At 45.8% G+C, this 14520-nt stretch overlaps 1 protein-coding gene across 1 annotated transcript in view; it reads right to left on the reverse strand.

Annotated features, from left to right (window-relative positions):
• Positions 1-14520, reverse strand: part of LOC119437400 (pre-mRNA-splicing factor ATP-dependent RNA helicase DHX16-like) — a 147399-nt gene that overhangs the window by 38151 nt on the left and 94728 nt on the right. The window contains exons 12-13 of the mRNA XM_037704429.2: positions 13149-13264; positions 7044-7185 (exon numbers count right to left, since the gene is read on the reverse strand). Of these exons, the coding sequence (XP_037560357.1) occupies positions 7044-7185; positions 13149-13264 (258 nt within the window). The remainder of the gene's footprint in view (positions 1-7043; positions 7186-13148; positions 13265-14520) is intronic.

The following is a 14520-nucleotide window of genomic DNA, read 5'->3' on the forward strand; positions in this document are numbered from 1 at the left end:
CAGCCAGCACGGAAAAGAGTCGACATTGCTAAGGGCCTCAGACTACCACTGTCGACACTTAACAGCATCGTTTCGAAGTGGGCCGAGATAGAAGGAAATGCCACGCTTTTCGGCGATAAAGCTAAGCAGGCTCATGGCGCCAAGTACGGGAACCTCGACGAGGCACTTCTGACATGGTTCAAGCAAGCTCGTGCTGCTGGTGTGAATTTCGACAGCAGCATTTTACGCGAGAAGGCCATGAAAATAGCCGACAGGCTGGGAATCATAGACTTTGTGGCGTCAAATTGCTGGATTGACTGTTTCCAAAAGAGGCACGACATTGCTTATAGGGCAGTCAGCGGAGAAGCGGTGAGTGTCAACTTGGATACCGTGGATGATTGCAAGGCGACATTTTCCTCTATAATTGAGGGGTATGAGCCTCACAACATACCGTATTTGCTCAAATCTAACACGCACTTTTTTTTCGATAAAACAGGTAAAAAAATTGCGTGCGCGTTAGAATCGAGTACGACCCTAAATCTGCATTACCATATAGCCAACAGCATTTCAAAATGGCCGCATCACACGCGCGTCGAGCCTAGCTACCCTCGAGCCTAGCTACCGTAGCTTCCTCCATGCGCTGCAGTACACGTGCTTAGGCAATAGTCTACCGTCTGTCTTCATGTTCTCTGCGTCTGCTCTATCAGCATGAAGTACCGAGTTCATCATGATGCCTCATTTAAAAGGAAAGTGATCTTGTGCAGAGACGGATGGAAATCGGGCCGCATCACGGGTGTTCGGAGAATCCGAAACTTGCGTTCGGGACTGGCGCAAAAAGGAGGAGAGGATTTTCGCCACCAAAGCAATGCGGAATGATTTCAGTGGACCGAAGCAGGACGTAATCTGCAACTATCCACTTTGGCAATACGATCGCCTTCGCCCTATCTTGAAAGCAATCTGCGACAGGGAAAGTCCACCGCGTGCCTGTGTTTTCGCCACTTATAGGTTGCGTTGAAGCGAGAGGCATGATTGCACGAAGGTCAATTTGCTCGCCGTGCTTCGTCACTCGAGCATTTTGACAGTACGTTTCTGCGGTCTACAAGCGAGATGTGTTCATGTTTGCGTGTGCGCGCGTGACACCGTGCTTGTTAATTTATTTAGTAAGCGGATGTTTGCAAGTTTATACGGCCGATAAAACTGCTATCCTTACTTCATATAGCGGTCTACTAATTTGCTATTGCATTCGATGCTTCGCCTTTTGGGCGAAACTGCGACTTTTTTTATTTATCGCAACTTCAGTGCATCGGGAGGAAATCTGTTTTTCCAAAAGAGAGAAAGTTGTATTTCTGTTTGAAAGCATGAGGTGCGCAGTACTGTAAAGGACTTTTTTTTTGTCGTCACAGGAAACGGGTGCGCGTTACAATCGAGGGCGCGTTAGAATCGAGTAAATACGGTATATAATACTGACAAAACCGGCCTCTTCTTTTGGGTGCAGCCATCAAAGTCACTAAGCCTGAAGGGCAAAGGGTGCCACAGAGGCAAATGCAGCGAAGACTGGTTGATTGTGCTTCTTTGTTGCAATATGGATGCCTCGGACAAGCTAAAGCCATGGGTGATCGGAAAGTATCGGAATCCAGGGTGCTTTGTAGAACACTCGCCTACTGCCATGCTACTACAAAAGCAACAATCGTGCGTGGATGACTTGTTCTTTGTTCGAAGAATTTCTTCAGTACATCGACAATATGATGGGTTCGCAATGTAGGAGTGTTCTCCTTTTTAAAATGACAACTGTGCAGCCCACCCGAGAGACCCGCCGTTGCTTCGGAACATCAAGCTTGTTTTTTCTGCCGAACACGACAAGCTATTTGCAGCCATTGGATGTTGGCATCATAAAGAATTTAAAGCACTCCTATCGGAAGTGTATCGTGAAGCGCTGTCTGGCATGTATTGATCATGCATAGCAGCCTGCAACCACCTCCATACCTGACGCAATGTACTACGTCGCTACAGCATGGACTGCAGTGCATTCATTCTATTGCACTGCATCAACCGCATGGACAGGGAGGTGGAAACGGCTATGGTGCAAGCTGAAGATCCTGAAGAGTCAGCAGCAGCCACTAGTGACCAAGAGCTCAGTGTGGCGACCGACACACTGGGGGCCATCGGAGTCTCAGACGACTACGTTGCCGTGGATGCCACCATCGTGATGTTGGAGTGCCAGAGCAACGTCGAGATCGTTGCAAACTTGGTTGCGAGTGACGACGCCCACGCCTGCAATGATGATGACGAGCACAAGCCACAAGATTCCGGGGATTTAACAGATCCAAGGTTTGCAGAGAGCCTCCTGCGCAGGTACGTCGCACCTCAAAGAGATGCTGACAGCAATGTGGCCTTTCAGGCTATTGAGAAATGCATGGTGCTATCCAGTGAGCAAAAGAAATGGCAAGCATCCATTCTAGATTTTTTTTAAGCCTTGAAAGGCAACTTTGAAGAAATACATAAATGGTTTCAAGTCGAAACTACTGTTTTCGTTCATTTTTGGAGCTTTCCTCACTGCTGTGTTTTACTGGCTGTTACGTTTTTTTCACCGACCTAGCGAAAAACATATGAATGGGGTTCCACTGTATTTTGCACAAGGAATCTAGAGGTAATCCTTTCCTTGGCAAAACATAGTTGCAAGTTGTGTTTTCAACACATAAGCTGGTATGTTTCACCAACAGGAGGTGCTCGGCACTACCCTCATTGTTAGATGACGAAATAATAAATTTCATCAGGGCTGTATTGTTGGTAGCGATAGCGTAAAACTATTCCACTCTGTTTATATTCCAAATCTGTCATTAGCTCTCCGTGATCGCTAAAAAATTTTTGGGCTGCACCCATATCGGAGGATTTGGAACAAAAACAGAGTGGAATACAGTGTAGACCGCTTATAACCTAAGTCGCCGGATTCGTGCATCTCTGCACTATAAGCAGTACCGCACCATAACCAAGATAGCAATTTTCAAGCCCTGCACGTACGCAAAACATGTAGACCAAGCAGCCGCGCGTATCCGAGAATCGAAGCGTGCGACTGGGAGTTTTGCATCCGTTTAAATTTACGAACGGTGAAAGGTTAATGTCCAAGTACCTACGATCTTCGCATGAAGCAGACAAAGTAATAATTAAAAAAAATGTCTGTTTTGCCCGAAAGGCGAAGCATCAGTTGCAATAGCAATTTAGTAGAGAGCTATAAGGAGTAGGGATAGTAGTTTTATCGGCTGCTTAAAGTTGACACATTCGCTTACTAACTGAATTATCAAGCATGGTGTTAATGCGCACAAGCAAATATGAATAGACTCAATGACCGCAGACAACCACTGTCAAAACGCGGGCGTGGGGAAACGCGGCCACCGCAGCGATCGAAGGTTCGTGCGGTCTATCACATTAATGAAAACTGAGCGGCGTAAGCACAGCGCATACAAAGGTCAGAGCCGTGTGGAGATCACTTTCAAGATACGGTGCGCACGACAATACCGACAGCCGGCACAGGCACGAACGCATTTGTTGGCAGAGTAGAAGCTGCCCCCCCCCCCTACCTCCCTCCCCGCGCTGCCTTCCCGCTTTGCTCCCTTCGCGTGGGAGATTGTGTCGCCAGTTGCCCTTACGCCCGGTTGCAAGATACGCATTTGGTGCCGCAGCACAGCGTCGCCCCCACCCCCCCTCCCATACCCCAACGGCCTTTCGCGCGATGGAAGTCGCATTTGCTCTCCGCTGTGCGTTCGCTCTCCGTGAAGGCGGGCGTCCCCCGCGCGCTTTCACTCGCACATACGGCGCGCAGCGACGATTTTATCGCCCTTGGACTCATGCTCCACATCTCATGCTCCTCCTTTGCATTGCCCTCGTTGATCTGCTCTCTCATCGGTGGGCACACCTCGTTGAGAAGCGTGCTCGCTACCACCCTTGTCGGTGGGATTTCCCCACGGAAGTTGCATTATAACCGTTATTTCGGCTCACGCGGCTGCACTGTAAGCGGTATGCGTATACATGGAGTGCTATGGGAAAATTAGCGGGAGTCTGAAAAGACCGTACTACAGTTAAACCTGCTTGTAACAGACCTCCATTAACGAATTAGTGGATATAACGAAGTTTTTCTATTCTCCGCCGTTACTCCATAGAAGCACGTGTATTTGAGACCTCTACGTAATGAAGTGGCAGCGGGAGACCCCCTCGAAATAACAAATTTTCCCCGCTGACAACCTAGAGATTTCACCCCAAATTTTGTCCTGTTTGCGCGAGCAGCAACCGGAAGCACCTTCTCCGTCGTGACGGAATGCGAAGCAGCAGCTTCACACTTGGCACGCTCGAATTCACGGCGACTGCGAGGCGAGAGCGAGCGCACGCGTGCGTGCGAGCGTGCGCGAGGCGGGCCTACATCCCTCGACCCGGCGATCTTGCCGCTGTGGGCGTGACCTTTCCCCCTCTCTTCATTCAAACCTGATCCCACCGCTTGCTGCAGCTGGCCAGATCGCAATCGGCATTTCAATATGGCCGCCTCCTATGCACTTCGAGCCTAGCTCCCATAGCTTCGACCATGTGCTGTAGTATGTGTGCTTAGGCATTAGTCTACCAATTTAGTTAAACAGCGAATGTTTACAAGTTTATACGGCTGATAACACTACTATCCTTACTTCGTATAGCTATCTGCTAATTTGCTGTTGCAATCGATGCTTCGCCTTTCAGGCGAAACTGGGACTTTTTTTGTTCATCACAACTTTAGTGTATTGGGAGTAAATCTTGAGTGATAGTTGTATTTCTGTATAAAAGCATGAGATGCACGGTACTGACAAGGATTTTTTTTCCTCTCTTTTGGTCACGGAAAACGGGTGTGCGTTACAATCGAGGGCGCGTTAGAATCGAGTAAATACTGTAAGCGTTTCTTTTTCGAATTTTCGTGTCGAACCTGTATATAACGAAATCCTGTTTATAACGAAGTTTTTCGGGAATTTGTCAATTTCGTTATATCCAGGTTTAACTGTATATCCGGTCCTGCACTATAAGCGGTTACGTTATAAGTGGTCTATACTGTAGTTTTAATTTATCGTGACACTTGTCTCCATAATGTTGTGCAACAGGTGAATATGAGAGAATGAAGTGGCTTGGAACAGTGGCAGCAGGGAGAGGCAGTGGATGAATTAAGATGCTGAAAGAGTGAATGTGAAGAATAAAATGGATATAAGATGGGAAATAGTGCTAGCAGAGAGAGGCAGCTGGAATTTGACATGATGAGGGGTACAATGCTGATAAATAAACAAGTGTTGTGTGCTGCTTGCATGCAAGTCCCTGGTCTGCTGTCTATAGATGCTGTGCTTGCAAGCATATGACACTGGCAGTCAGAGAGGAAAAAGAAGAGAGAACCTGTGCATGCCAGAAGTAGGAAGGGAAGATAAATGAAACAGAAACAAAACGAAACAAAAACTTGTACTGCATATCGCCTTTGGTGGCTGTGTACTGGCATTGAAGACAGTTCCCAGTGAATACTCGAATCCATACTGTACAATACCCTTTACCTAAGCAGATAGGTCAAGTCCTGTATTTTATGCTCATACTCTGAGCATAACTTCATGACTAGCATTGTATAAGATTAGGTGTGTGGTGTTTGAGGACAACAGAAGAAATCATTTAAAACAGGCCATATTGCCTGACCTTGCATCTGGTTGTTACAAGGCGCCTCACAGTTTACCTTTTACCTGGAATCAGCACTCAACCTGTGTTGAAAGTCAATCGCGCTCCACTTTGTCACTAATTGCTTGCTCGCTTGCTTTTGGACACTTGAGACTATGAGCTTTCACGCTTTTGTTATGATAACAGGTAACAAATGCACAGTCACAGTCCTCCTCAATGCTGAGCTCCAGAGTCATCCCTGTCATTTGATATACATCCACATGTGGTGAAGGCTATTCTGGAATATTGCTGCCTTCGAACCCCAAAGGTAGAAATTGAAATCAGGAAAATCAGAATTCCAATATGTCACCAGACAGCAGCACGACATGTTCTAAGTGTTGAGTAGCTAATACTGTATCTATTCGAACCCAAGCAGGCCTCGGTTCTACGCCGACCCCCAAAATTAGACGGTCCGAAATTAAAAGAAACTTTCCTCGGATGCGAGCCATAAAGTACACAGCCACAAAAAGCAAATAGCATTTATTACCAGTATCTGGCGCCAGCCATGGAATTGTTCCAGCTCACTTGCCATCATCATTGTTCGGATCATTGTTTTCATCGTCGTCAATGGGTTCTTTGTTGCCGGTTTCTTCATACAGTGCACAATCTTCAGAGCTATCAGGTGCTTTCAAAATGCAGCACTTTCTAAATGCACTGCAGTGGCACTGGCTGCTCGGTGCCATTACGCTGATGCCTGGCCACAAACAAACGTCGAAAAAAAGCAGAAAACGAGGAACGTGCTTGCACACCCGCACATTATACACTCAAAGCGGTTAAAATGGCGTCCTTTTGCCTGTGCTTCAGTTGGCTGCCCAGCGGATAGCGATGGCTAAAATTATGCTTTTTTTACAGTGGCGCTAGCAGAGTGTCATTTTACCATTTTGAAGGCTCTTAATGAAATCCTCGAATCTAAGCTGACCCTTGAGTTTGTAACTCGTTTTTCAAAAAAAAAAAAATATTCCCTTAGATTCAAAGAAATAGGACATGTCAGCATGATATTGTTCAGAGAAAGATATGCCGGCCTATAAGACTTTTGAAGAGGTGGAAGCTATAAAAACTTGAAGTATCTGAAGAAAAGTGCAGGGGTGTACAACTGACTGCAACAGTGGAGCCTATGAAGTGGCCCCTTAACATCAGGCTGCATGATTAGGCCATTAAACAGCTAGAAGTTTTTATAAGTTTCCACATTCTGAACTTTTGTGGGCAGGTTACGCTAGCCAACAGCAACATGTTGCCATTAGAGGGCTAAATGACAGTTATGAAAATCAGACTACCCCAGCTTAAGTGAAAAAAAAAAAAATGTTACGCCTTGCAGCCTGCTGCTAAAATCCAAGTTGCCATGAAAAAACAGAAATGGTTCTCACCTCGGAGAACTTTTCAGCATCCAGGGTTGCTGAGGAGATCAGTAGCTTGAGGTCGGGCCTAAATCTTGCAATGTCCTTGACCAGGCCAAACAGGATATCTGTGTGAAGCGTGCGCTCGTGTGCCTCGTCCACTATGACCACACTGCAGTGAAGTGACCCCATGCTACCTTGATTAGAAACAGGTCACTCATGAACCCCATTGCCAAAATTGCCTCTCGCTAATTTCAGTTTCTGATAGTCAACCCTGGACTATGAGGGATGCTATACGCATAGCACACTGCCTATAGAGGCGCCACTGATAGCCACCTAGCGGTCGCTTTCGAAAGTATGCTCGGGAGCAGTAGCAGACAACAACCCTTTGCAGCAACGATGGCTTAAGTTAGCGGCTGCAATGTCTCCTCTGTTCGGATGCCAGACTGTTTCTTCTATGGTGACAGCTGCAGGAAAGGTGCTGGCCTCTATGGTGAGAGCAGACATGTCGAGTATAGGAAGGTCTGCACGTGAATGTCACCAAAGTTTGGGACAACCCAGTTCGCATACGTGCCAGGTGCATCCCACAGACAGGCGCAACGAAGCCCAGTTATAAGAAGTAGAGCTCATGTAAATAGCCACCTGGTTTTGTTGACTACAGTGATGTCTCGATCGTATTTTCTTCTACCCTTGCCGTAATACTGTTTCTGTACCTTAAAAATAGGCACACGACGTGATGCCTGCACACATTGTAGTGATATTTTCGCCAATGAACACATGTGACGTCATCGAATAAGTGCCGCCAAAATTGTCTCAAGAAAAGTAATTGCAGTTTTGTTAATGGCCATGACCTAAAGTATTAATGGCGTACGCTAGTCAACGAAGCCGTTACAAGCACGGGTAAATAAAAGTGAGAGTCAGCGCTATGCCGCTGATACATTTCCGCTGCATACGTCGACGAACTGCCTTTTCCGCTGCAGTTGTCACAATTTGAAATTCCGTTAGTGACCTGCTTGGAAATATACAAAGCTAAAGTCTTACTAACTTTTCAGTATTCTTTGTTCAAATGTTACGGAAGAGAGATGCCGAACAATATATTGAAAAATGGCCGCTGGCACCGGCAACAAGGCTGGGTTTAGTCCTTTGCGGTGTTGGCATTGCGCTCCTAACCACAAAAAATAATAAGAAAGAATTTGAGTACAAAATGCACACGCAAAAAGGGACTATATATATATGTCGTGAAACAAACAAACAAACAAAGCCCTCTGAGTGGTAACATATTTATTCGAATCTAGGCCGATAGTTTTTTTTTCAAATAATCATATTCCAAACTTAGGGTCGGCTTAAATTCGAGGATTTTAAAAAATGCGCCACTTTTTCATTGAAACTGATAAATACAATGCATAGCTAGCGCCATCTAGTAAAGTCAGTATCGGAGCCTCTATTAGCGGCGCCAGTAGCCAACCATACACGAGCGACGTCGCCATTTTGACCTGTGTCGTATGGTGTTATTCGGCAAGGTGTTATTCGCAATGGCACCAAAGAGGAGATGCCACTATAGTGCCGCTTTCAAGTGAAATGTTGTGATAGCTGCGGAGGCATCGTCAAACCTTCAAGCTGGGCAGAACTTTGGCATCGATGAGGGAAACGTCCGTCGTTGGAGGGGGCAACGACCGAATATTTTGCGTGCTCTGCAACGAGGATGACATTTACCGGACCAAAGAAAGGTCGTCACCACGAAGTGGAGACAGTTTTGGCAGACTTCGTTCAGACGCAGAGAGCAGCTGCCCTCCCAGTAACAACAAAAGTGCTCCAAGCGAAAGCGAGGGAACTTTCAAGGGAGCAAGGCCTAACGCCAAAGGATTTCAAAGCCAGCCAGGGCTGGCTTCAGAAATTCATGAAGCACTTGGGCTTCAGCCTCCGACATCGCACTTCAATCACCCAGAAGCTGCCAAGCGATTTTGAAGAAAAGCTGGTAGCTTTTCAGTGCTACGTGCTGTGAAAGAGAGAAGCGTCAGTAGCCAACCGTACACGAGCGACGTCGCCATTTTGACCTGTGTCGTATCGGTGTACGGCATGGTGTTGGGCAAATCGGCAATGCCGACCAAACGGCTGTTTATTTTGACATGCCAGTGGCGTACACCGTGAATGAAAAGGGTGCCAAGGAGATGAAGGTGCGCTCTGCGGGCAACGTGAAGCAGCGCGCAACCGTGATGCTGCGCTGCACAGCTGATGAACATATACTCCCTCCTTATATGATATTTAAAAGAAAGACACTGCCTGCTCAGGAAGCTTTCCCAAGAAACATCATTGTGCGGGCAAATGAGACCGACTGGATGACGGGTGCAATGGTGGAAGAGTGGGTAAAGATGTGACGGTAAAGAGGCGACGGTGTCCAGGAGCCCTTTTGATGAAGAACTAGCTCCTTGTCCTCGACTCTTACCGTGGGAACTTGACTGTGAAGGCTGCGCTCACCCAAGCGAACATGGACCTCGCTGTCATACCGGGCGGCATGACAGGCCCCCAGTTAGAGCCACTTGATGTCTACATCAACAAACCCTTGAAAGATCGTCTGCGGAAATATTACACGGAACGGGCCGCATCAAATGAGCATCCCTATCGCAGCAGGCGGGCTGGGTAGCTGCAGCATGGGACGACATCCCAGGTACTTTGATCGTGCCTCTTTTGAAAAAGTGCAGCATATCTAATGCGCTTAACGGTACCAAAGATAGTGCACTGTTGGAAGATGACAGCGACAAGCAACATAGCGATGAGGTTAGCAGCGACGATGACGTTGAATCAGCTCTGCCCGTTCAGATTCAATAAATGCCGTTTTCATTTTGTGAACGCTGTCCTCGCTTTTTTTTGCTCAGCCTACATTCGAGGTAAGCTTTTTTTTTTTTTTCTGGCTTTGGACTCTCGGGGGTCGGCTTAGAATCGAGGTCGGCCTAGATTCGAGTAAATACGTTAAGTCTGCTCAGACAGCATTAAGGAGTAAATACTTCCCAAGCGTGAGCAACCTTTTCAACGAAAGTCAAACAGCAATCCTCGCCTTGAGCTACATCCTTTCTAACACATTTCGAAAGAAACCACAATATCGAAGATGTCCTCAGGCGAAAAGAATAAAGCTGTTGAAGAAGCACTTTTCTGTAGTCACTCCGATAAAAAACAGCATGATTTAAGCCCTCTCTATATAAACAAGGCAAGGCGAAAACCTCGCATATAAAAATATCAACAGTTCTGCATGAAGCAAACTAGCAACAGTTCAACGCACGCGATGCTACGTATAAAGTAGATCCAAAAACATGAACTGCATGACAGCTGGTGTGACGATTTCGCGCACCACATAAAACCGACAAAATCAGTCCTTGCAAGCCTCTGTAGCTTTCACACACAACACGATGATACACTCATGTAGTCGTGCACCCTAGCAACACGGTAAAGAAGCGGCAAACGACAGAAGCAACAAGTGGCATTCAGAACCGAAGCGAAATGCATTTAACCCGCATGCTGCACTGCAGACAAACCAAAAAACACATGGGTAGGCCACGAAGAACATGATCGAACTAAACTTCACAGTTTTGATCAATTTTTCACACTCATTTCAAATCTATAATTAGTTTTTTGATACCTATTCTAGTTCAGAAAGTATTCAAGTCTGAAAATAAGTTTCATGAGTACTTCTTACGGGTGATTTTTGGCAATTTCTCCTTGTTGAAGACAAAAAGTAAGAGCATGACTTTAATGCCAAAGAGTTGCTCTAGGGGGTGATGCTATTTTTATTTGTTTGAAAGCATTCTAGAGGTAAGAAAGGAGACCAACATTGACTGTGAATATATTTTTCTTATTTTCGCTCATTGTTACTTTTGATTGTAATTTATAAAATGATGCTAGAGTAACAGAAATAGCATCACCCCCTAGATCATTTCAATACAAATACACTGATACCAAACTTGTTATTGTCACTCCACAACATCATAGAAAAAAGCCCCGTAAGACTGAGTGCAGTGTGTAAAAACATCGAACTGAGAAAAACGCATTTGAAGTTTAGACAGCTGCAACTTTTTCTAGAATCCAGCTACAGCTATATCAATGACATCATTTTGTAGCTTTATTCTTCACGAGAATGAATATACTAAATATATGACTGTACCCTGCCAGAAAACAGGGAAAAACTTGTTATAAAGCCATGTACTGCCCCTAAACCAGTGTGACAAGCTACATTTACCACTTCATGTGCCCGTTCCAGTGGCCTGCAAGCTAAATGAATACAAAAATTGTATAATAAAGTAGCCTTTCCATAGACAAATAAACTTTCACAATGCTCAAGTCAAAAGCACGCACGCATGGAATATTTATTTCATGACCAAAATTGATTATTGTCATTCAACAACACTTTGCTCTACAGCATGCCAGGGCTGTATATGCAGGGTGCTTTGCTGGCTTGTGTCGTTTTGAAAGCCTAGCCTCGGTGGCACTACTATCTAGATGCTCATTTTGCGACTTCTGAAGCTTTTGCGACTAGCAGCTTGAATTTCTGCTTCGTTGCGCACTGTGATGCCAGACACTCCTTCAAAATCGCCGCACTTCTCGCGTGCTCAGCCGACTCGCCCACTGAATAGTATGCCGTATCAACACGGTCTTGGATGCCGCTGGATGTGCTGGCTGACGATCCGATGACATCAGATGGGCCGCAGCTATGCCCAGTAGAATCAACGGCGACGTTAGATGTGCCGCTTCGGAATGAACAGGTGGTTCCGGTCGTTCCGCTCGTGCCAACTGTTCGGGCAGCGCGCTGAATAGTATGCTGTACCAACGCAGTCTTGGGTGCCGCTGGACGCGCTGGCTGACGATTCGATGACATCAGATGGGCTGCGGCTATGCCCAGTAGAATCAACGGTGACCTTAGATGTGCAGCTTCGGACGCGATGGTTCCAACCGTTCAGGCTGCGCGCCTTTGTCCACAATTTTCAGCCGTGCGTATTATGGATGCTTTCGTTTCGTTCCGCAAGATTATCGCGCCATCTTTAGACGAGCGCAAGACGAAAAGACGGTGCGTGAGCCGCGTGAACGCAAGCGTAGCAGACGACCACGAGAAACCGGGAGCAACGGAGGACTGATACGGTGGCGCACGCAAAACAAAAATAAAAAGCAAAATGGCCACCTCGGTGGCCGCGCAAGCCAATGGGAGGCGCGAGACAGGGAGCTCGCCTTGCACGCACACGCTCCGCCCAATCAGAGGCGCGGAACCACCTTTTGGAAAAACGGCGAGAGCCGTCATTCAGCTTGAGTGGCGCCATATTTAGCTAGTGCAAAATTCTCACAAAGAAAACAGCTACAAAACAAGATCAACATAACGACGGTGGGCCGGCACTGCGTGCGCAGGAAGTTTGAACAAATTTTGCCTGCCGCAGGTCGTTTCGCGGCTCCCGTGGCGTTTTGAAAGCCGATTTTTTCCTATTTACCGATCGAAATCAGGGTTAATAATTTCAGGGCAGGTGCTTGAAAGCCCAAACATTCCTAAATTGCATTTTTACAAAAATCAATTTTTCGTACTTTTTCACCATTCTAGAACCCGCGTCCCCCCTCATACGATTGTTGCTAACAGAAATCGAGTCCCTCAGTTCTTATTTTTCTTGCTCAAGCAAACTGTGTGAAAACAATGAACACTGTGAGCATTAAAAGAAGCAATGGCTGATGGAGCGCCTGTTGTGGTTTGTGTCATAGTCCACAAGGACGACGATTTCGGATGACAGATTTTTTTTGGACCCGCTTGATTATTTAGACTTTTTTGTGGCCACCGACCCCTATTTCATAAAACCAATGTATAACAGCAACTGAAATTTTGGACACCACACGGAGTGTCACTTGATTTTTCAAACTCATCTGTGTGCATCATGTCACACACAAAAAAAAAAATTTTTTTTTTTCGGCCAACCTGATTATTCAGATTTATGCGGTACCACCAGTTTCCTAAAAATTGGTAACTGACTGTAATAAGCAAAGATTATGCATGGAGACAGTCTATGAATACACACGATAGGACAGGGAGCAATGCTAAACATGTTCTATCTCACCCAATGATGCTACCAATGCAAAAACCAACAAGGCAAAAGGGCGCAAAGGTTGTCATACCTATAGCTAGCCAAATCTGGCTCAGAGAGAAATTCCCTGAGAAGCATGCCATCCGTCATGTACTTCAGCACTGTCCGCTCTGATGTGCAGTCCTCGAATCGGATGCTATAGCCCACCTGAAATAGATGCAGACAGGTTCAGAGGGTGGCAGGGGATGCAATGTGCCAATTATGTTCAGGAACCATTTTGGCCAACAGCAGGCACTTTGGGTTTGCAGCACGTGAGGCTATAGATTCTGGAACAACTACAGTTGAACCTTCTTATAGTGAACATGGATATGTCGACATAATGTAAAGTTTCGTAATGAATTATGTGCATTTAACATTTCATATTATGAAAATGCTTGGTCATGTTGTGAATATATGAAATTCCTCAGAGCTGAAACAGGTGCCCATTAGATGCATGTGGCAGGCTTATCTGCATGATGCCTGATCTCGAAGAAAATGGCTCAACAGCAGTACAGTCGAACCTACGTATAATTATACCAGTTTTAACAATACACAGCGGAATCTCGGTGATACAATCTTCACAGCAGTGGCACACCAATGGCGGGGGGAAGGGGGGCTAAACCCCCCCCCCCCCCCCCCACACGTCCAGCCCCACAAATCCAACGAGTACCTTCAGTGCTCTGTTCACATTGTCATTACAATTCAGGAGATGGCTCGAGGTCGAATTTTCCTGATTAACAGAAACGCTCTATCACTGTCTTGTATTTATTCATTCGCTCTTAAATTACTTTGAGAAAAATGCTGAAGAAATAAACATTGTCATCATCCTTGGTGTCATTATTACAGTCAAACCTCGAAATAACGAACCTCAATTTAACGAAATTCGCGATGTAACGAACTATCTTTATTTCCCCATCTTAGTTCTACTGAATTAACGAAACCTCGATATAATGCAGTTTTTCGCTGCAAGTACAGCTTCGTTAAATGGAGGTTTCACTGTATTATAATTACATATTAGGCATTTCATTTGCCGTTGGATTCCTCTGACTAAAGCAAGGAAATTGCATATTATGCAGAGTGCTGGCTCCCCCACACACAAAAATTCAACCCCCCTCCCCTGGCAGAGATCCTGGGTGTGCTACTGCTTCACGTAAACTGTAAAATAAAACGAGTCATCCGAAAATCATATTATCCAAAATACGTTGCTTCTGTAAGACACTGGCTGGGAAAAAGACAAAGAACGTATTATGCAGAATCGTATCGAGATTCCACTGTATCGGTTATAACAATGAGAATTTGCTGCACCGTAAACTTTTGTATACATGTACAGTATAGACCACTTATAATGTAACCGCTTATAGTGCAGGACCGGATATAGTGCGGTCTTTTCAGACTCCCGTTAATTTTCCCATAGCACTCCATGT

This window comes from Dermacentor silvarum, chromosome 1, assembly GCF_013339745.2.
Source record: "Dermacentor silvarum isolate Dsil-2018 chromosome 1, BIME_Dsil_1.4, whole genome shotgun sequence".
NCBI lineage: Eukaryota > Metazoa > Arthropoda > Arachnida > Ixodida > Ixodidae > Dermacentor > Dermacentor silvarum.